Genomic DNA, 22,087 nt, shown 5'->3' on the forward strand with positions numbered 1-22,087 from the left:
CTCCAAAGGCAGTAGACTGAACTCCAGAGCTAAGCACAAATTCAAGATAATGCTGCTGGAAAAGATGGAGGATAGGATCCCTAAAATTTCTTTTTCTCCGTAAGAGACAATTTCAAATATAATCTAATAGATAAACAACTGTGTAAATACACAGCATTATTTTATGGCACATAATCACTATATGAGAAGAGAGACTTCATATGCTTTTCCTGGGGCTGCAACCTCCAAGGCCTACCTCTGCTTGTATTTTTAAAGTCTTATACAAGACATAAGATTAATGAAAATTGAAAAAAAAAAGAGATCATAAAGATCTTGATAGCTGATGTTAGGTTATAAAACCAAACAGCAACAAAAATACTGAGTGGCAGGTGTTCGCCACCTCCTAAGAACTGCTCACTGTAAATCTGATTTCCCACACATATTTCAGAAACAGAAATTAAAACTGAACAAAAGATAAAACAGCCTACTTGTTTAGAGATAACATATTAGCTCCCCCAATCAATTTTAGAAAAACGCAGTACAATGTTAACTTAAAAAAAAGTTTAAAGAAGTTTAAAATCAAGTCCAGTGCTGCAGATGTCTGTTCCATTGATGTAATATTACTTAAAACAAACATTTTACATGCTTTCTCAGCCATTTCACTGTTTTTACATGATCCACCCAAATATCTAACTGCTGTCTGGAACAATGGTTTGGAATACTTCCAGATTACTAAGCTTTCTAAATGTTAAAATAACTAATATGCAGCATATGATGAATAGAAAGATATTGAGCAGAGTATAGCAAATGCTCTTAAAGTACTGACTTTAATGGTGATGTTAAATTAATAATAGTACTTTTACACTTTGCAACACCTTACTGCTAAAGACTTCAAAGTGCTTTATAAGCAATAATTAATTTAAATCATACATTGGCTCTGAGAGGCAGATATTATATTACCATCATTGATTATCTCTGGAAACAAAGTAATGTAATATTCTAGACATTACATTAATATAGTTGCAAGATATTAACTTTTTATATTCAGGGCCTATGTTTCATGAAGCTTCTTACAAACTTGTTTTAAAAAGCCAATAAAAACTTGGTCTTTTTGAAATCTTCTATAAAACATATATTACTTGTAATTCATTATCTATTTTTAATGTATTACTGAGGATATTTTATACATCATTCCTCACTGTTGCCTGCTTACTTCAACTCCGCTGTATTATAGGAAAGTGTATAAATATATTTAGTTACAGTAGTAAAGTTATCAAATGACAAGGGATACAACAACAACAGAGGATTAAGTGCAAGAACAAAAGAACCCTTCAGAAATGATCTTAATTAGTCTTCTAATAATCAGTTGATTAAAGAGCATGGGAGAAAGAAATACTATCCTCTAACACCTTTATGCATTGCAGGAGAACATCTCCAGGTAAACGTTGTCACTCTTGTTATTTTTCAGCTAAGAAAAAAACCTTGGACTTTTGTGTCTGCTAAATATTTATCCCATACTAATTTCTCCATACTCCACAGGGGGAATCGTAATGATCAGGAGTCACAGGATCTATAATAGACCAACAACACTGCACCTTCTGCTGGACGTTAACTTAGAGGTACATTTATGAAACATGTTAAAATAATTTCCATTTATATTATTTAAACCTGTGGGCAAATGTGCTACAAAAATATGCAGGCTATCTATGCAATGTAATCACTAACATTTAAAAAACATGTCTTATTCATCGTTGGCAGTAATTGTTAGCAGTCTCTCACAATCTTCTGAAGTCTGTGAAAACACACCAAAGACGTCTCTTACCTAAGAATAAATTTCTTCATCTCCCATTGTCTACTTCTGCTGTCACATACTAGATAACTGCAAACCAGCTTAGACTCCAAGGCAAACGTTTGAATAAGATACAAAATGGCCCGACTATCCCTCACAAGCCTTCCCCTGGAAATGTAATCTCAGTGCTTTGATTGCACCTTTTTTCACAGCAGCCATAACAGAGGCAGTGTCCAAAAGTTCTGTTTGCATGATGTTATTTTTATCCCTAACCCTTTCTCTACAGTGTCCCCTTGGCTGGGAAGACAGGGGGACATTTCTACTAAAGGGTCCTCCACTGTCTGGAGTTTGTGGTAAACAAAACTAACAATTAGAAGAACTGTCTGCATAGGGAAGGGGGTGAAGAAGAACAACTGGCAATATTACTGAACATGCCTCAAAGTAATAAGACTCTGCAAAAATGTAATTTGCTGATACAGGAACAATGATGAGTTACCCCACAGCAGTGAGCTACTAAATTAAGAAAAGTTGAGAGAGATGACAGCATTGCCTGCACACTCACAGGTATTAGAGTCTACACAGGTACCAATGGTGTCCTGTTTCCTGTTTTCTGTTTCTGTCAGGAAGATCAGAAAACATGAAAAGTTGAGATTTCAATTTCCTCATTCAACTCCACAAGATGGCCTACAGAATCAGGCTTGTGTTGTCAACCTGCACATGCATATATACATATGTCAGTGCTAATTTTCTCTTCCATATTTGATCAGTACTGTAGGGATTCTCTTCCTCTGCCTGCACTTAATGACTTCTCTGGTTCAGGGTCACTCACTGACTTTTCATGTTCATACTTGGTCTAAACCACAACTTTATTCTTTCTTGGAGAATACAGTTTTCTCCCTAAGTTCTTGCTTATCCTACAGAAAAGCTATGCTTGTTCATGTGCCAGAAGCAGTGCCAGCTGCAATATGACTTCCCCTGACAGTGCTGAAGAGCACATGCTCTTCCCTGCACTACAACCAGTGGTATGGGGCATGGCATGAAGGAGTGTTTTCACGTCTTGTGCAATGATGCAGAGTAAACCATGGTATAATTCTGTATATGACATGCTCATAAATTAAGTTTAGCACCCTGGTATTTGAAATAACCCATCACTAGATGAAGAAAAGACTGTTCATCAAGAAATAATCAGTAGTTTCGGAACTGAATAAAATACTTGATAGATAATCATCAAAAAGCTTTCGTTCAGATTATGCTATCTGTATTCACATTGAATAAAGCCTTCTTATAATGTGGTACATTAAGCACAGGGAAAAATCTTGTAATAAGGCAGTAAGAAGGAAAAGTCAGAACTGGATCTAAGCCTGACTTCTCTGTTTTGTACAATAAAATGGACAAGAACCTAAGAGGCATGGGGGATGCTCAAATGCAACTACTCCCTAGAACTGGCAGGTCCTCAACATGCCCTAAAATATGGCCCATTACAAATCTACTGACATCAAGAAAAAGAGAATTTACAAAACCAAATAACTACTTCAATAACAAGACTGAAAAATGTAAATATTGTAATAAAAAGAAATTATGGTTTTATAACCCACTCACTGTAAAAGGCTATTTATATACTAGAATATTTTCAAATTTTATTACCTCAGTAGGAACTCAGAAAAGGTCAGTCAAACAATTGGACAGGCAAATAGTATGGCCATTACATTCTCAGCAATTGTCTACACACAATCTTGGCTTGAAATACCAAGCTGCAATCATTACCTACTTAACACAGCTATCCGTGGTATTTCTAAGTCACCAGCTACTGCAATATTCAGACATGAAAAAATGTTTTGTCATTACACAATGTCTTTCAATCAAAAGATCTCGTCTACATGAACTTCAACAAACTGATGTTATATAAAGCCACTCATTAAAATACTAGTTTGTTTAACCTTAAAATAACTGTGATACTGAAGTAAATACTATTTAGTTCCTCATGAAATCAGGTCTTGATATCCCTAATTTCACTGGACTATTTTCTGTATAGCCAAAACAGAAACTGCAGTATAGCAGGACTTAAAAGTGTATGCATTTCTGTAGCATTTGGCATTTAACTCATGTGAGGAAAGTCCTTTGAATTCAGCTTAAATCCTGCTTGAAAACTAAGATTTTGGTAAAAATAAGACATAGTGTTTGCAGTGGGGACTTTCTACAGGATATTCTATGAAATAATCCAACAGACATATGAAACATCTATACCATAAGTTTTACATGATAATTTCTGCATCATAATTTCCCAGCAATACATCCATGTACCACATAACCAAGATTAAGATTGAGCAGGTTCAGAAAAATACAGAAGGAAGGTCAGCAATCTTATCAGTAAAGAGGATCAGCAAATTTGGAGCAGGAACAAATCAAGCTAGTGAGCTGGCAGATCAAGGTGCTTGTAAAAGCTGCAAGAAAGTGATGTTTGTGGGGGTAAAGCAATTTAGGAGAGTGCCTAAGTGCAACTGGAGGCAACCTGTGCAGGCAAGACTATTCATTAACAGATTAGGAGGGAAATAAGAACACTGATGATGAAAACAAAGGCCTGACCCACACAGAGAAGAGATGAAAGAATGAGGAAATCTACTAGACAACGACAGAGAGGTTGCTGAAGCTAAGAAGGGCAAGGGCGCCATCAACAAGCACAGCATATGTATGAGTGAAGAGGAAATCAGAGGAGGAGAAAGCAGTATTTAATGTTGAAAGAGGATGGAGGAAAGAGTGGAGAATTTTTAGTTCTGGCAGCAACAAAGCCTCAGTTCAGGAGATTCAATTTTTCAAGGATGTTATTATCCTAGACTAAGGGTGAGGTACATGGTGGGTTCCAGGCTGGAGGGGAGTAGGAAAAGGAGAAAAGACTCCAGAAAAGTGAAAGTATTTAGAGTAACACTGTACTGAGGTGAATTATGTGATACCGCTCCATTTTCTCACCTGAAGACAGAAAACTAAATGCAGATACTTTGCATAACTACAAGATTAAATTTGAATTTGAGAGTTAACATCAAAAAAGAGCTCTGCATTTCTACTTCATGTGCAGATTTTTTCAAAGGAAGAGACTAGCAACCTTGAATAAATGTAATTCATATGAGCATTTTAGGAGACTGGTAAAAACAAAAGGATACATTATCTGAAATTATCTCTACCCAGAGAGCTGGCTGTCTCTTGTCATGATAGCTGCTTCCTCTTTATACATTTTATACATCAAAAGCTTAATGGCTAAGCAGTCTCCCAGACAGGTGACTCAAGTTCCTTCTCAGCCAGAGGGCACCCAAATCACAGACCTCACAGCCCAAGTCTATATTTCTTACATATGCACAATCAATACTATCCAAGAACCAGGCAGCAGGTTTCTTGCAACTCTTTCTGTTCACCTGTATCTAAAATAGGCAGACTATCTGTAAACCAGCCAGAGAACACCTGAATACACATCTGCACCTTCATTCACAAGAGTTTCAATGAACAGACAAACTACAGTCATGATTACTTTAGATCACTCCTTCCCTGTGAATTCCCTGTATCTTAAAAGCATTTGATTTTTTCCTTTTTTTGGTTGCAAATCATATTAGATATGCATCTCCAAAAGACAGCTGCCATTATCCAGAATACTCTGCACTCCATGAATACTCTCCTTCTGCTGAAGAAGGAAACTAAGTCTCCAATGTTCTGGGCACATGCTTGAAACACTAGGCTCTTTATAAATACACATTGTACTCTAAACTCGGCAAAGAATCGTCACCTTTGAAGATGCAAAACTTGCAGAACTTTAAGCACTTACACGAGCATCTCAAAAGGGGAAATGTGGGAAAAGGAGAAGGATCACTTACAGTTGTCATCTTACACTCCAGAGTTGAGCCCAAATCCCACTCACACACAAAAATGCTAATTTGGCTCTTGTGTCACTGGTTCTCAAAACAGCAAGGAGAAGATAACACTCCCTTCCCTGTTTTTTTTAATATGCTTTTTAATATTAGGTGTTTTAGACTTTTCTTCAACTATTTAAAAAACATATGCAAGCTGCAATTAATTAGTATTATGATAGATAAAATTACTTTCATTGCTAGATGAAACTGAAAAATAACACATCAGTTATTAATAATGCCAAATACAGCATGGATTTCCTAGCTTCAGTAAAACAGGAAAGAAACAAAATTGAACAAATCTCCTCTGCTTCTAAATTTAATTTTCCCATGTCTTCAGTTAGAAAGAAAATTTAATTAGAAAATTAGCAAATCAACTCAGCAGTTACAGAGGCAAGGTATTATTTAAACATAACCAACTGTGATAAGAGGCTCTAGACAAGGCTGTGAGACATATAAAGTGGGTACAAATGGCTCAGCTGAAGAAATTGCTCCATTGATGGTATAATGCTCACCTGATAATGTGTTAGCTAAAAAATCCCCACAAAACAGAACAAAAATATAAAAATGAACAGATGGAAAACTACTGATCTGTGGCCTTTCACCAAATAAGTGGTGTTGTTAATCCCTCTTACTGTGGTTTCTAGTCAGAATGGCAAATAATTCAGCAAACTTTTAGTGATGTATCAATGTAACTCCTAGTAAGAATGCATTATAATTGAAAAAGTTGAGTAAATTTGGAAGCAATTCAGAAGCCAAGTCCAATGCAACAGCTGTACTTACTGAGTAAAAAAGCATTCAATCCACTGTAAACCACCTTTGAAATATACTCAAAAGGATTACATGTTTTAGCAAAATATAACACACACAAATTCCAATTAAAAATTCCCAAATTACAAAAAACCCCTTTATTCCCGAACTGTAGACTTCTGTTCCTGCTCATGGAAACACAGGAGTCTTAAATTATCTACTGGAAGTCTTCACCAAAATCCCCAGTTGAAAACCATATAGAGGACTATAAAAAAAAAGTCTTTCTGAAAGCATTGAGGGCCAGAACTACAAAGTTCACATAAATTTTGTTTCCTTCAAAGTGAAGATTATTAGTATGTAAAATTTCATAAATACATAATTTATGTTGCATTTATTTTCTCCAAAAAGCTGGTGAAGAAACATCTAAGTAAGGATCTGAATGCACCCAGACATTTAGGGCTTACAATAACACCACATCTTTTTTATATTTTTTATATTTCTTAATTTATATTTCTTAATCTAATATTGAAGTAGACTTTTAAAAATACTAAAATAAATGTTATTTACAGAAAAATACCAAATTTTTTCATCAAAGACTTAAGAAATTCTTCAGAATATCTATTTGCTTTTTTCTCTCCTTTTTCTTTTTTTGTTTTTGTCACTGAGAACAATTGTGTGAGATCAAGTATCTTTGTTCCTTAGGAGATCATCTGCTCCTGCTGCTCATTTACCATCTGAAATCATAATCATCTGTTGGTGACAATCTAATCATCTTCACAGTAACTAATTGTGATGTCACAAACAAATGGTTATGATTTCAGGTGGTGAACAAACAGCAGGAGCAGATGTACTCTGAAGAACAAAGACTGTAAAGTCATGCACGAATCCCTAGTAATAAAATGTTAGGCAAGAAAAACAAAGAGTCTGTCCTTTACAGAGAGGTAGGGTTGCTCTGAATGTATTTCTTTTTAATTATCAGTTTTTCAGTACTCTGTGACTCCCAAAATTGTTGGGAATAGGTAAAGGAAAACTATATGATGGAAAATTAAGGTTGGGAAACATGTAAAAAGAGTTATGGTAATTTTTTCCCCTGTTTGAATTATAATATATAAAAGCACTGTTGCGTTTCACTTTTATTTTTATATTGTTCTTCATAGCTATCTACAGCTTCTCTTAGAATACACCCTGTATGATGTTTGTGATTACCCCATCCAGAAATACAAAACAAAAACATGTTCCCGTGAAAATGCACTTTGTAATAGGATTGTTTATTTGTTGCATATTTTGTCTCTGTTGATAACTGCTTAAATTAAGAGAGATAAATGAGATTCTGTTTACAGCAAACATCTTCTGTTTGGGCTGCAAATGCTTCTGGTCTGCTCACAGTCTCTCAAAGTCTCTTTCAGAAGCATAAGGGAAAAAACCTCAGTCAACGTTCTTGCCATTTCACACGTGAAGAATACCAAAGATATCCCAAACCAAGAAACAAATAGGTTTGTGTTTCATCTTTCTTTGAAGTTGTGAAATGAAGAGAAAAGGTAAAGAAGTAAACCTGTGGGAAGAAGCTTTGCCAGTGAGTAGGAGGAACAGAAGTGGCAAATACAAGAGTAACATGACAGAGGGCAGCACGAGAAGTTAATTTTCAGGACTATTTAATAGGGAATACTAAATATATATTGAGCTAGTAATTAGGAGGATACAGACTGTAGGGCATTCCTCAGCAAAACCAAACTTCATAGTCAGAGTACAACGAAATCTGTTCTTCAACTGTACTAAAATACAGAACTGTTATGATTTTTGTTTTCTGTTGTACTGAAGTATACAAATTCCCTTTACCATTCCAGTTTTATTTGACTCAGATGGAAACACAGTGCTTTATGCACACAAAGAAAGACTATCTGTCTGCAAAAGGAAACTGATGCACAATACCCTGCCCTAGCAGGACACAATTGTTTTCCTGGAATAAAATTACTGGAAGTATGAATAAAAGCTGCCAAATGGTAGATGTAGCAATTTCTGAGCCTCAGATTTTCAAGACCACTGAAAGTTAGGTTTATGGTAACAAGAAATGCAAACTGTACATTTCTCTTCCAAGAAGGATACAAAAGGGCTCCATTTTCCCTTTTGCAAAACTTCCTAATATAAAAAAATGCCTTAAAAAACTTCAAGAGTAAATTCACCTACCAACAAGTGCTGTTCTTAAAAATAAACTAGTACCTGAAAGGATGTGACATTTTTGATCTCAAAGTGTGGACTTGGTTTGGAACTGCCTTTAAAAACCCTGCACTTCACAGGTGCATGAGAGACTGTGCACAAAAGTGATTTCTTTTATTCAAAACACCCTGGCAGTGTTCAAAGTCAGGTTGAATAAGGACTTGAACAACCTGGTCTCGTGGAAGGTGTCCCTGCACATGGCAGGAGTGGTTGGGACTAGTTAATCTTTAAGATTCATTCCAAACCTTTAACATTCTATTATACACTTTAATCACCTGCTTGTTATTAATGTTGCCTTCTAGATTGGAACCCTCAAAAAAAGGGGTTAAGAGATTAAGAACAGTGGTCTCTGAACAAATGCTCTATGTCTATTGGCATGCTCACTCTGTCTCCTCTGACTTGTAGATCAGAAGAATGGAAATGAAGGCATCGTGCATTACTAAAGTGTTCCAGAATGAAAACCTGTTTCTGTACTGTGGCTCTGGTGGCTGCAAAAAGGTCTGTGAGCAGGTCAGCCTGTGAAAAATAAGTTATTTGGCCAGCACAGATTTAAAATATAATTTCTGTTGATCTTGTCTCCTGTTGAATGAGTTTGTCTTTGTGTTCTCCTTCTAGATTCAGATTTACAGGTATAAATGTTGAAGTTGTCTTGAACAGCCTGAGAAAGAGATTGTTTTTTCTTGTTGGTTTAACAGAAGATTGTGGTTTCATCTAAAAGTATCTTTGTTACAAGACACTGCAAGGACAGGAGAAAAGCTAGAGGTCTTATTCTGCTGTCTCAAACTCTAATATGTTCACATTTGAAGGTATTTCACAGGCCTTGTCCTTAGAGATTTGGACAATACAAACACAAATCATCTAAAAGTATTGATGAGGGTTGATGACAGGGCTGTAAGGAAGCAATTAATAGGAAGTCTTAGATCCTGTAGAATCCTTCCTTTCAGGGAAACACAATGGCATGTGCTGAATCCAAGATAATTTTGAACACTAGCAAACTGTTATGTAAGTTGAAGCACAAATAATTCCTTAGGTCTCTGCGTCACCCTCTGGTGACTGGGAAGACCACATATATAATGGAACACTACTGCAACTCCTTAAAACCTGCTTTTAGGACCAGGTCTTTCATATAGGCAAAAAATAGAAGGTAGCTCATGTGTGTGTCCATGTCTGGTACAATCCTTAGTTGAGGGAGATAATGTTTGGGACCCTTAAGAAGTTCAAAACTATACACAGTTCTAGAGAAAAATCCAGGGCTCATGAAAAAGTGAACAAAACACTATATTATCTTTACCACCTTAAACAGCAAAAATCTAGTTACAAACTCTCCAAGTTCTGTCCTATTCTTTACCTCTTGCAGTGAAATCGAATTCAGTTTTCACCAACAAGGTTTCTTCGGCCTTTGTGTCTTATAGACAAAGCTCAAGGAAGAGAGGAACTACCAGTAGCAGAACCTCATCAGTCAAGGATATCTTGAGAAAAGCAAGAAGTCAGCCCGTATAAATCACAAAATCTCAGAACTGCAGATTGGGTCAGGTTGGGAGGTACCACAGTAATTCATCTGGTCCAACCCCCTTGCTCAAGCAGGGTCGTCCCAGAACACATGACACAGGATTGCATCCAGGAGGCTCTTGAACATCTCCAGTGAGGGAGACTCCACAACCTCTCTGGGCAGCCTGTTCCAGTGCCTGGTCACCCGGACAGTAAAGTTCTTCCTCATATTCAGGTGGAACTTCCTGTGCATCCATTGGACTAAATGGGAAATATCTTAGCCTGCTGAGTCAACCAGCTTACATCAGTGTGATGCCACTCTCTGTTCTCTTCAAAAAGTAATGGAGAGCAGAAGAAATGTCCAATGCCTGGAGAAATGCATTATAATCAAAAAAGGCAGGCTGGTCAGCCTCACTCTGGTCCCTGGGAAAATCATGCAGTCCTCTTAGAGCTATTTGTGGGCACAGAATGTGTCTTTCATGATAAAATGGCTGGTTTTATGAAGGGAGAGCAGTGGATGTCATTTACCTTGGCTTTAGCAAGGATTTTGACATCATGTCTCCCACAGCATCCTTGTCTCTAAGCCGTGATTTTAGAGTCCAGGTAGATAAATTACTAGATAATGGAAATCTGTTGGGACCCAATAGCAGCCTTCCAGTACCTAAGAAGAGGTTATCAGAAAAGATGGAGCCAGGCACATTACTGAGGTATATAGCAGAAGAGCAGGAGATGATAGTCATAAACAAACAAGAGATGTTCTGACAAGGATAAAAGGAAAAAAATCAACATGAAGACAGTTAAGCATTGGAACAGGCTGCCCAGAGAAGCTACGGAACCTTTGTCCCTGGAATAGTGTTAAAAAGCCATAAGCAACCTTATCTCAACTCTGTACTGACTGTGCTTTGAGCAAGAAGTTTAGGTGGCCATCTAAAATCCCTTACAAACTGAAGGATTAAATGATTCAATGAATAAATAAAAATTTCCTTGTTCCTGCAGTCATTCATACCTACATTCACACACAGGACCCTAAGGGGTTAATTCATCTAGTTGAAACAAAAACCCTAAAATATTTACAAAAAACATTTCAATTGCTTTGGATAATCCAAATCACACAGAGACAAGGAGAAATAAGTATATAATATAAATTTATAAAGCAATACTTACTGTTACTTGTTGGCTCAGGAAACCCAACATTTTGGCCATTCCAACTTTTGTTTTCTCCAAGCTGAAATAGGTAGAAGAAGACAACTAAGTAAAGAGCAAACGTCTCCCTAAACAGAACATTCCTGTTTATAAATTTAGTTGAAAGATGCTAAAAAAGATGACTTGAGATTCATTGAACATCTGTTCACAAAATTTTGCTAACTCATCTTATTTTTTGCCTAAGATAGGTTATTTGAGTAATGTACCCTTCATGAGTAAACATTAACAACTATTGCCTAACACTGAAATATAAATGTTTCCCCAAGGATTAGGTTCAACTCAATATGTTACCAAATCAGACTTAAATAAAATTAAATGTTTTAAGCAGCTCTCAACTGAAAACATAAACAGACAACAGAGAAATTACATTCTAAACCAAGAAGATCCTAATAGCTGCCTATGAAGGAATGCATAAACACTCTAAAGTACTTTGGGTGTAATTTTAAAATATTTACTTGTTAGGAATCAATTTAGTTACTGAAGTGGAAGCAAAAATTATTGCAATTTTCCATTATTTTAATATATTTTTTGAGGAAGCTAATTGTCTTCAAATTAATTTTTTTATGTTTAATACTGGCTATTACTCTGACATGGAAAAGAGGAACAATTAACACAGAGGTTCAAAATGAAGCCATTACTGAGGTTTACACAGTAAATAAGATGGCAATGTTGTAGGTTTATGTATAAAACTGGATAAACAAGCCCGAGCTTCCTCATTACTTAGGAGCTATTGACAACCATCTCTATCAATGTGAAATGAATGATCCTTTTCAGATTTCACTGGGATTTTGCATGCAAACAGAAAACCTCACAGCAAAGCAGGCTATATGCCAGGACAAAGTTGTAATCATTTGCTCTGGAAGATGGGGTTGGAAAGCGAAAGAGATGCAAAGGAAAATCAACCAGCTGAAATCTGCCTCTGCATCTCAAAGGTTGCATTAAGGCTATTTAGATTACTACCGTGTCATAATACAGACTACTAGATGATATATTTTACTTGGAAAAGAGGAGGGGAGAGCACACTATGGAAAGCATAGTGAAATGATTGTTCCCCTGCTTTTCATCATCATGTACATCCCAAAGTGCCTACGGCCTTGGCAACATGCAATGAAAATGGGAGATATGTGATGGAAAGGGAGGATGGGTATTACACTCGGCTTTCAAACTGGTCACCTACATCCATGCACTTTAACTTCATAAAACTTGTTTTATTCATATTATGAAGCAGATAATATGTGTAGTGGAAAATATGGAAGACAATAGTTCTTCAAATGAATAAGCAATATGAAATCTATAAACATGTTTGTATTTACTGCTGGTTTTGTCAGCATGGTTTTGTCAGGAATCCACCCTGACCATCTGTAACGTGGTGCCACCACAAGCGCACTGTTACAACACAAGATTTCCAACTTTCCTCATTCTTCTTTTTTATAGTTTATTAACTTGATCATGACAGGGAATTTAACAAGAATTCCTCTATGAATAAGTGATCCTTAGTACTTCTGCCTTTCATGAATGCAATCAACACTGGTTTTCTTCTCTCTAAGAAAATACAAGTGGCAAGAAGAAACATAAAGATGGAAACATGAAGGAATTATTACAACTCTCCATTCTCATCCATAGAGCTAAAATTCTGACAACTGCAAAATGTCTCCCAGCGTACTTCCAGATTGCTCTCCTCAAGGCTCTGCACAACCATTACTGATTTCTTTCAGGAATCACTTTAACACAGAAAAGAGCAGAGCCTTTACTTTTTTACATTACCTGGATTACTTGTGCTGCCATCAGCACTACACATTGCTCTTATAACACTCTTAGGTCTCCATTAAAACAACAAATACAGTCACATTTTATGTACCAGGGTTTAAGGAAAAAAACCCCACTGAATTTGGTTTTGCTTATTTTTCAAGAGAGGAGGAATAGAATGAAAGGACTTGAGGAATAGGGGGCACAGGGGAAAAAAGAGTTGCCTTTTTTTAGCATCATCAAAAAACATACAAGTGAAAATTATCTATTTAGATGCCAACCTGATATATCAGCTAATCTACACTAGGCCCCATTTTGGATTCAAACACCGAAACAAGTATCTTCTAACGGTATATCTTTGTTGTGCAATTTATATGCAAGGAATTTTGCAATGCTCAAATTCATAGAGATCTAAGGGCTATTTTCCCTCTTCACCACAGTTTAGTTTGAGAGTTAAAATTCTTTCAGCTACACAAACTAACTTGTGCATCTCCAAATATGTCCAGTCTGTTACATACAGAAGATAAAACCAGATGCTCTAGATATTTCATGTCCTTAACCCCCCACAAAGCTATAAAAACTTGTTATGGTTTTGTTATGATACTGCCACTACATAAAAGTTGAGTACTTCACATTTTTTGGATACAGTAACATGTTTGTTCATTGTGTTCAGAATAATATTAGGCCATTGTATGCTAGTCTACTAATCCTAAAATATCTACATCTGCAAGTATGCAATTAAGCCTGATTTTCTAAAGACAATGCACTTGCAAGCAAGAGCTTAATAAATGTAGGGAAACAAAGCAGCAGCATCCCTTTTTAGCCACTCAATTTTTTTGTAAGGATTTCAATGTAACTACAAGTTTCCATTATGTAGAACTCTCCAAATCAACTATGTTGTGGGCTGAATTTTTTCAGGCTTTATCTCTGAAAAATACTGAGTAAAATTAGTTCAATTTAAAATCAAAGAATGAAAACCTATGTTTTCATATTAGAATTTTAAAAAAAATTATTTTTCTGTTTTGACTTGTTTTTTATTGAAGCCATTTGGCCAAATTGGCAGTGAAGAAAAGTTGATAGTTTTATACCATAGAGAATATATTCTACAGCAGAAAAGTCTCAGCATTCTGGTGAAAATGAATTATCATTTGACTCAGTCAGAAGCTTTTTTTTAAATGGCTGTGTCTGCACAGTGTGTTCTCACTAGGAACATCATCCAGCTTCCAAGTACTCTGTTTAGAGTATTTCACACTTGTCTATGACTAAGACATATAGTGAAGAACATAGTGAAGGTGAGTGTGAACAGCACACATATTGCTGCTACTCTCAAAGGAGAGCAAAACAGAAGGAGGTGGGGCCAAGTAACCAGTACAGTATATATTTTTTCCTGGTTAGGAACATATAGAACAGGATATTCTCATATTTACATATACATATATGTGTATATATATATTATATTCAGATTTATCATGTAGTCCTAGAAAAGCCCAACAGAACATTCTGTTGGCTACCTAGTGCAGCCACAGTAAACACATAAGTAATTACCAAAATATATACATTCAGTGAGCCTGTATAATACAGAAGCTGTTTAGGGTCCACAGCTTAGTCAAATACCTTACCAAATATCTTTTCAGAATACAAAAGGCAAAATTTTAACACCCAATTTTGGTTACAAAACCTATCATCAATGAACAGAAGACCGGAGAGGAATGCTAAGTTACAGATAGCTAAAGTGGAAATACATACCTGCAAGACATATGAATTTAAAATGCAATTCCTTCTTCATTAAAAAAAAGTGACACACATTTTCTTTACCAGTCATCAAATATGAAAAGGCCATTATTTTTCTGTAATGCTTTTAGTGCACATGTGATGGGAAGATAAACATTGACTACTATTTTGTATATGAAAATTACTAAAGTTGTTCCTTTCTGTTCCTTCTATTCTTTTGGGCTCTCACGGATGCCCAAAATGGAATAAAAGCAAGAGGCACATTCATCCTGATTTGTAAGCAGAAATAGGTGCATGAATCTCATGTACACTTTTGCATACACATTATTCTATGGAACTGTGTTTCTGTTCCTAATTACTCATAAAGGAGCAGAGGCTGCACTAAGTGTAGCTGTAGAGCTGTAGCTAAACAAAGGCTAATGTGTGACAAGCAACTCCCCAAAACAGGGTGTGCACAAGCTTAAGCTTCCATTCTTACTGAGAGACTAGCTGATACAGCTAAAAAATATATACAGGGGTAGAGTGTAGGCATCATAACAACTGGTTCTCACCTTTTCTGTCTGGTCTTGAAGAGGAGTAGAGGCTTTGTATCCAAGCTGTAGCAACATTGCTTCTGCTGCATTTCTTTTAGCTATTTTCTTGTTTGGGCCTGTTCCAGTAGTAATGTCATTGCCTACTTTTACCTTAAAAAAAAAATATTGATCATAATCACAATAAATGTAAGACTCCTTAATATCACCATACAATACTCTTGCTGATTTATCAACAGCTGTCAACTCTTTTGATGAAGATAAGATCTTGAAAAAGCTAAATTAGGGCAAGAGGGGACTAGAGCATTCACTTAGAAGGGCTTTAGATTTTCCAGAAGATCACTAAACTCATACCCAAGAGCTACATTTTTCTGCATCTCAGCGCACACACAGTTGCCTCTCTCTTCCACCAGCCTCTGTGTCAACCCCATTCTCCTTCATGAACCTCTCCCCCACTCTTTGTTAATGCTGGAACTGCCCCAGGGTCTGTACTTCCTCTTTCCTCTAGGAAGAAGAGTTGCCTGCAGCAGCCCCCCAGCATCATCAGGACAGTATCCAGAACAATGGAGAAACAAACAGCAACCTGGAGATTTAAAAAGAGTGGTTTCTAAAGAAGGATGAAAACCACATTTGCATTCCTCCCACTTTGTTGCACTGCAAGGAACACAGGGGCTGGAACTGCTTACAGCTGACAAGCTTTGATCCAAACAGTCCTTGGAAAGAAGGCTGCTCAGTGGACCTGTGGTCTGTACAGCACAAAGGGTTTCTGACAAACATGATGCCTTTCGTAACACTAGGAGAAATTAAAACCCCAAAATAAGGACAAACTGTAGGCAATGGATATCCACAAAATGTGCAGCTCCAACTTAATCCTTGGCTTTGGTACCATTCTTAAAACTCTTGGAGCTGTATGTGTCTGGTTTGTGACACGAGCACTCTCATTGCTATTCATTTAGGCAATATTCATAGCTCTTTGATAGGTGTATTTTGCTCAGTCCATTAAGCCCTTCTATTTGCCAAATTGTCTCTTAAAACAGTGTCCAGTTTCAAAGTCATGTCAAAAAAAGGAAATCAAAATCAAAAATAATAAAATAGTCAAGGTGATCTGAATAATAAAAAAACCCTAGAGGTCAAAGTCCTGAATGAGTTTGGAAGGAGCTTTAAAAAAATTGTAAAAACAGGCATACAAATGCTAAGTAAAGAATAAATGATATTTAGTAGTTATGTCATTCAATAATTCTTCACTTTCCTCAACTTATCATATATATATTTTCCTAAAAGTTTAAATTCTTCTTTCTCAAATACTTCTTAATTCTAAATATTAAGAAGAGGATGTAAATAAATAGTAGTCATGAATATCCCTTCAAAGTACGTCTATATACATCATTAAGCAAAAGGATTTGTCTACCTAAGCCAGAAATATTAATAATCTTGAAATATAAACCTTATCTTCTATGCAGTTCACAATAAGAATTAGAAATTGGCCAATCTGCTACAAGCTTACATGCAATAAAATTGAGAGACTTTAACTGGACAAGGCAAAAAAGATAATTTATAACATAGCTCGCAATAAATCAATGTGTTGCTATTTCTCAGACCTGTAAAACTGGTTTAGCTATTATTATAACCTCTATCAAGGATTAAAGGCCTGACTACAAAGAGAAAGCTTTCTGAAATTAACTTTGGGAACAGAACACCAACTAATGTCATCAGAGGTTTTCTTCTGTTTATCTAGTAGCTAGGACAAGTAATTGGATCCATTTCATCACATCTAAACTTGCTCTTTGTGTGACAGATAAAAATGAACATATTATCTCTGGATATTTTACTTCCACATTCAATTAAATTAAATGAAAACATGGTTTAAGTAGTTTATACAAAGGTTTTTTATTCTGATAAGGTTTTTTGCGTGTCATAATGAATCCACTGAGACTTCCTGAAGGTGGGAGAAACAGCAGAATAATTTTAGTGTGAAAATAATACAAAAGGGTGAAAATGGAGTCAAAAAGTATTTGTAACAAAGCAACTGCCCTGTGGAGTTTCTCTGACTCTCTTTCGCGAGCCTTCTTAGATATAGGAATCTTCTACATATTCACTGCTTTTAAGATTCCTCTTTTATTCAAACCGAAGACTTTGCCATTATTGACACTCCTCCAGCAGAAAACTAAATCCCAGCCCATCTTCCTAATACTGGGCTGTGTTACACTGTTCTGAGGCCTCACACAACAACTACCAACTGTGGACAGTCCCATGGGGGTGTCTAAGCATGGGAAACGAAATTGTCTGTGATAGGATCACTCTTTTTCAAATACTTTCAGGTCTCATAAAATGTCAAAAATCCAAGTTTAAATCCAAAAAAAGATTCTGCAACAAGAGGAATCCAGTATTTTCTTTTCCTTCAGAGAGAAAAATAATACATCATGAAGAAAGACCACTGAGGTCCAAGAAAATTAAGATTACTAGCTTATCTTCATAGACATGAAGGAGGAACTTAGAGATTTAAGTGAAAACATAACTAATTTTCTGGAGAAGGAGGTGCTGGAACATCATCAATTTTGCTTGTGATCAGAAGTGACATTTTGGTGTGGTTTGTAGACAACAAGTCAAAACATGCTGAGGTATGCTGTTCCAAGTTGTTCCGGCACAAAATTACCCTTGAGTGAAAACACAATAATACAGAATCCTTTCCTGTTCCTAACCTTTCTGAATCTGCTGTTGTGTTATCTAAAAAAATATCACAGTTGTATCAAATCTTTGTATGTGTTCTTAATTTAAATATGAAAGGAACATTAATCATCTACTGTTTCAGTATTAAGTCCAGGCCGAGGACAGTCTAAAACATGTGCTTGGTTTTCTTTGTTGTATTTCAGAGATTAAAAAAGTCACAAAGAAACTGGAAATCTGAAAACATTTACAACACTACTTTTTAAAGTCAAAATGCCTGGTAATATGGAGATATTAATACCCCTATTTCAGAATACTAGGTACTATTGCAATCCTCTAATCAACACCACACCAATATATTTTTTTTTCTTTTCCAAAAAGGACAAGTAAAAGTAAATAAATCATGAACTATCAGGGATAAAGACAGTAATAATCAGGTGAAATAAAAACAAGAATGTAAAAAAAATGCAACACCGCTACATGAAAAGAATCTAGAGGGCATATAACTAAATTGCCAATTGTTTCACTAAGAGAAAGAAGAAAGTTTAGACAGGCTTTCTGATACTGTATTTCATACTATTCCTGTACACCTGACAGCAAGGCAGAGAGCTAAACAGAGGGATATCCATTTCATATTATGCCCCATTCTGCTTGAGTTTGAACAAAACACAGCAAGGCCATTATTTCTAAGGTGACAGCAAATGATACCTGCATAACAAATTCTCGACGGCGAGGCATTCCTCTCTCTGAAAGAAGAACATACTCTGGCTCCTTCTCCTTTTTGGCCTGTTGGATCTGAGCCAAACGACTGATAGGATTCATTCCTTGACCATATTCTGGTCCAGTCTAAACCAGGTTTAAAGGAAAGAACCATTATTTCAGTATATATCCCTATAACTACTATGCTGCTTCAATAAAACATTTACTAGGGTTCTCTCTTTTGTAATACTCCCTTTGAGAGAATCAGAAGTAACTAACTTTCCATTTTCTGATCATGAGACAAAAGATAAGAATCCTCAGGCTCAAAGCTGTGGAAAGAAATTGTCTGCTACTGTTGCAGGTAGTGTGTATACCTTGCAGCTGCAAGCCATGAAAACCCTCTCCTATCTATGGAGGTCCTCATAAGGATGGATGAAAATTAGAAGATTCATCAGTCAATTATATCTTATTGCCCTATTTCTAGGACCCTTCCCCCTAACCCTTTAAAACAGGTTGCTACAATGCTGGAACATGCAATACGCTGAGAAGAGGTGGGATTTACACAGGGACAAAAACCATTTGCCATACATAAGGAAGCTTTCTCTTTCAGCCTTCCTGCTTTCCTTCTCAGCACTCCAGGCCTTCCATCCTACAATGCAACTTGCAACTAAAGGTGCAGAGGGTTTGCTCTTTGTGTCATATAAATTTACCCTCAAAATATTTCTGTGAAGTGAATGGCTAGATTTGTTGCTTATTGTGAACCACCCATAAAGTATTTCAAATGCTTAACAGGCAATAATCATCACAATAACATGTCAAAAAGTATGGTTGGTGGAGGAATTGATCTCATGCTGGGGAAACAATATGACTGACAAAGTGGTCTGTTCAAGACTGCACAGACAAGGGAAAAACTACCGTCCTTGAAAACTCTCTAGCTCTGAAATTCTTTTAATGAATTATTGCTCACACAGCAAATGCTCTTTCAAAGCACATAGCTATGAAAATATTTGTTTGTGGATTTTGAGAAGAAATTAAGACCCCCAGAAATTTATCTGAAGTCATACTTAATTCATTTATATACCATAACACAAAGAACTCACTTGCAAATGTAATGTTTGAATGTAGAATTGTTTTTATGTTATTAAGCTATTTCCCTTTTATGAAACCATTTGCAGGCTAAGAGAAGATGAAAACTCATGCTTGCTTGAGCTTCTCAAATAACAAACAAGTGTTCAGGAACCTGAAGAAATGATCAACAACTGAAGGCAAAGATCAGAGAGGGATATTATATTTAGAAAGCTGTGCGGCATACCCGACATCATGTAACTGCTGAAGCAGTTAGAGAAGATGTAGGTGAAAGAGCTAAGACAATGTCATACACAAGGGCAGCTGTGTGGGCAAGAAGCCAGGCAGAGACAAAATGCAGAGCGGGCTAAATAAAGAGCAGGCCATAAGATCCAGCCTCATAAATATATATACAAATAAAAAGAAGATATTGTTGCCACTTTTTTTGATGCTTGAAACACATGCAAGTTAAATTGAAAGAAATGGGCACATTGAAAGCATTTCAGAAGTTTGGTTACTCAAAAAATAAAAACCATCTACATATACAGCTTATTTTGACAATTAATGTCTCTTTTTAACAAGGCCAACTGTGTATAATTAAATTTAAGTTCATAATGGCAAATGGTACATGGTAATATAACAGATTTTTTCATTATTATACCCTTAGCGTCTTTCTTGAGAAAAACTTTCCAAGATGTGAAAGCCAAAGCCAAAAGCCTTTTCCAATCTTCCAGCTTTAAAACTGCATTAATGCTGATGATTTTCCATTAAATAATTTTCCTTCCCATTTTTTCCTAGAAGTTTCTGAGAATTATATCCCCAGAATTTTAGTAGGAGACAGGTATCTAATCTAGGTTTTCCTGAAAAATCACTTATTCTGTATTGAAGGCAAATGAAAAGAGGAAGCTGATAAATAAGTCCTTTGTACATTTTCCAAATCCAGTTTTTCACTCTCCAAAGTATTTGCTTATTTTGAAGGGCTTTTCTGGTGGCTGCTCTTTCAGAACTCTGCACTTTGTATCCTGAGTATACAGATTTCTAATGGTCATACCTCCAGTAAAGTACTGAAGCACTAAAGTAGTACCACAATTATTTACTGTTTCATGTTTCTCTCTCCCTCTTCAAGCTGGGGAGGGGAGAGAGCCCAGGGAGAAAACCACCAGATATGCTAAAAGGGCCTCTCTGAGGAGATGATGCTAAAACTCACATGGCTGTACAGAGCTGCTTGAAGGGCTTGATCCTCCACTAGACTTGAACCAAACCCTTGAAGACTTCAGTGATGTGAGCTATTTACAAGCCATTCTGTTTGAGAATCCCACAGCATTCTCAGGATTTAAAAAAAGCCCAGGCATATTAGCACAGGAAAACAAGTAACAATATTGACAGTAACCGGCAATTGTAACAATATTGACAGAAAATGACAAATAACCCTTTATTGATTTTTAATCTGACTGTTACTTTTGAGCAAACATTCTTAACTGTGTCAAAGGTGGACACATACCTTCAATATTGTTTTTGGACGCTTTTTAAAGTAAAGTTTTGGCTTTTCAATCACAGGAAGAGGAGGAAGTTTCTTAAGTTCTTGTAGGACAGCCATTGCAGCACGTTTCTTTGAGAGTTTCTTACTGTTGCCTTCTCCTTCTGCAGTGAATTCTCCTACTGTAACTCGTGTAACAAAGCTCTTCATGTGAGGAGGTCCACTTTCTTTAATCACCTTTTAAAAGAAAGTAACATTGAGTCAAAGCACCCAAAAAGAAAATAATGTTTGTTATCTCTGCAATGAACTTATTACTAATCCAGTTTTCCTGCTAACTGAAGGCACTAGATGGGTTTTCATAGAACTTGGACAAGTATTAATGGCAGTATGAGGTTTGAGGACAGAAAATTAAGACTAGTTAGATAAAGCAAATCTAACCACCATATTCAGTGTTTCACAGAAAGTAAGAGTAGACCTACATTTTAAAAAGGTTTATAGAATAATGCAATATACAACAATTAGGCACATTTAAACCAGGGCTGATGGATTTTTTCTCTGCAAGGTGCTTCACATACCAAAGAAATTAAAACCATGAAGGTCTACCAGGCTTTGACTATTTCTTTATACAAAACATATTCAAAACTGTATTTATTTGGCATTACCTCAACCTCTTTGCAATATTTTTTCTATTATCATTAAACCATTGGATGTTCATTGCCCCAAACTTCAGTCTCTCAACTCTTGCCTTGACAGAGTACACAGCTCAGGGCAATATCCTATATGTTTGAAAGGCTGACACATTCTTGCCTCCGTGACTCTCAGCTGTCCCTCCCAACAGTACTGAAAAGAATTACCAGAGGAG

General features: G+C 36.2%; 1 protein-coding gene across 8 annotated transcripts in view; it reads right to left on the bottom strand.

Annotated features, from left to right (window-relative positions):
* STAU2 (staufen double-stranded RNA binding protein 2) overlaps window positions 1–22,087 on the bottom strand; it is a 172,019-nt gene that overhangs the window by 87,371 nt on the left and 62,561 nt on the right. For all 8 annotated transcript variants that reach the window (XM_032127622.1, XM_032127585.1, XM_032127595.1 and 5 more), the window contains 4 exons: window positions 21,250–21,462; window positions 18,693–18,830; window positions 15,342–15,473; window positions 11,275–11,335 (listed from right to left, as the gene is read on the bottom strand). In XM_032127622.1, coding sequence (XP_031983513.1) covers window positions 11,275–11,335; window positions 15,342–15,473; window positions 18,693–18,830; window positions 21,250–21,462 — 544 coding nt within the window. The remainder of the gene's footprint in view (window positions 1–11,274; window positions 11,336–15,341; window positions 15,474–18,692; window positions 18,831–21,249; window positions 21,463–22,087) is intronic.

The sequence above is a fragment of the Corvus moneduloides genome, chromosome 1 (genome assembly GCF_009650955.1).
Source record: "Corvus moneduloides isolate bCorMon1 chromosome 1, bCorMon1.pri, whole genome shotgun sequence".
In the NCBI taxonomy this organism is placed as follows: domain Eukaryota; kingdom Metazoa; phylum Chordata; class Aves; order Passeriformes; family Corvidae; genus Corvus; species Corvus moneduloides.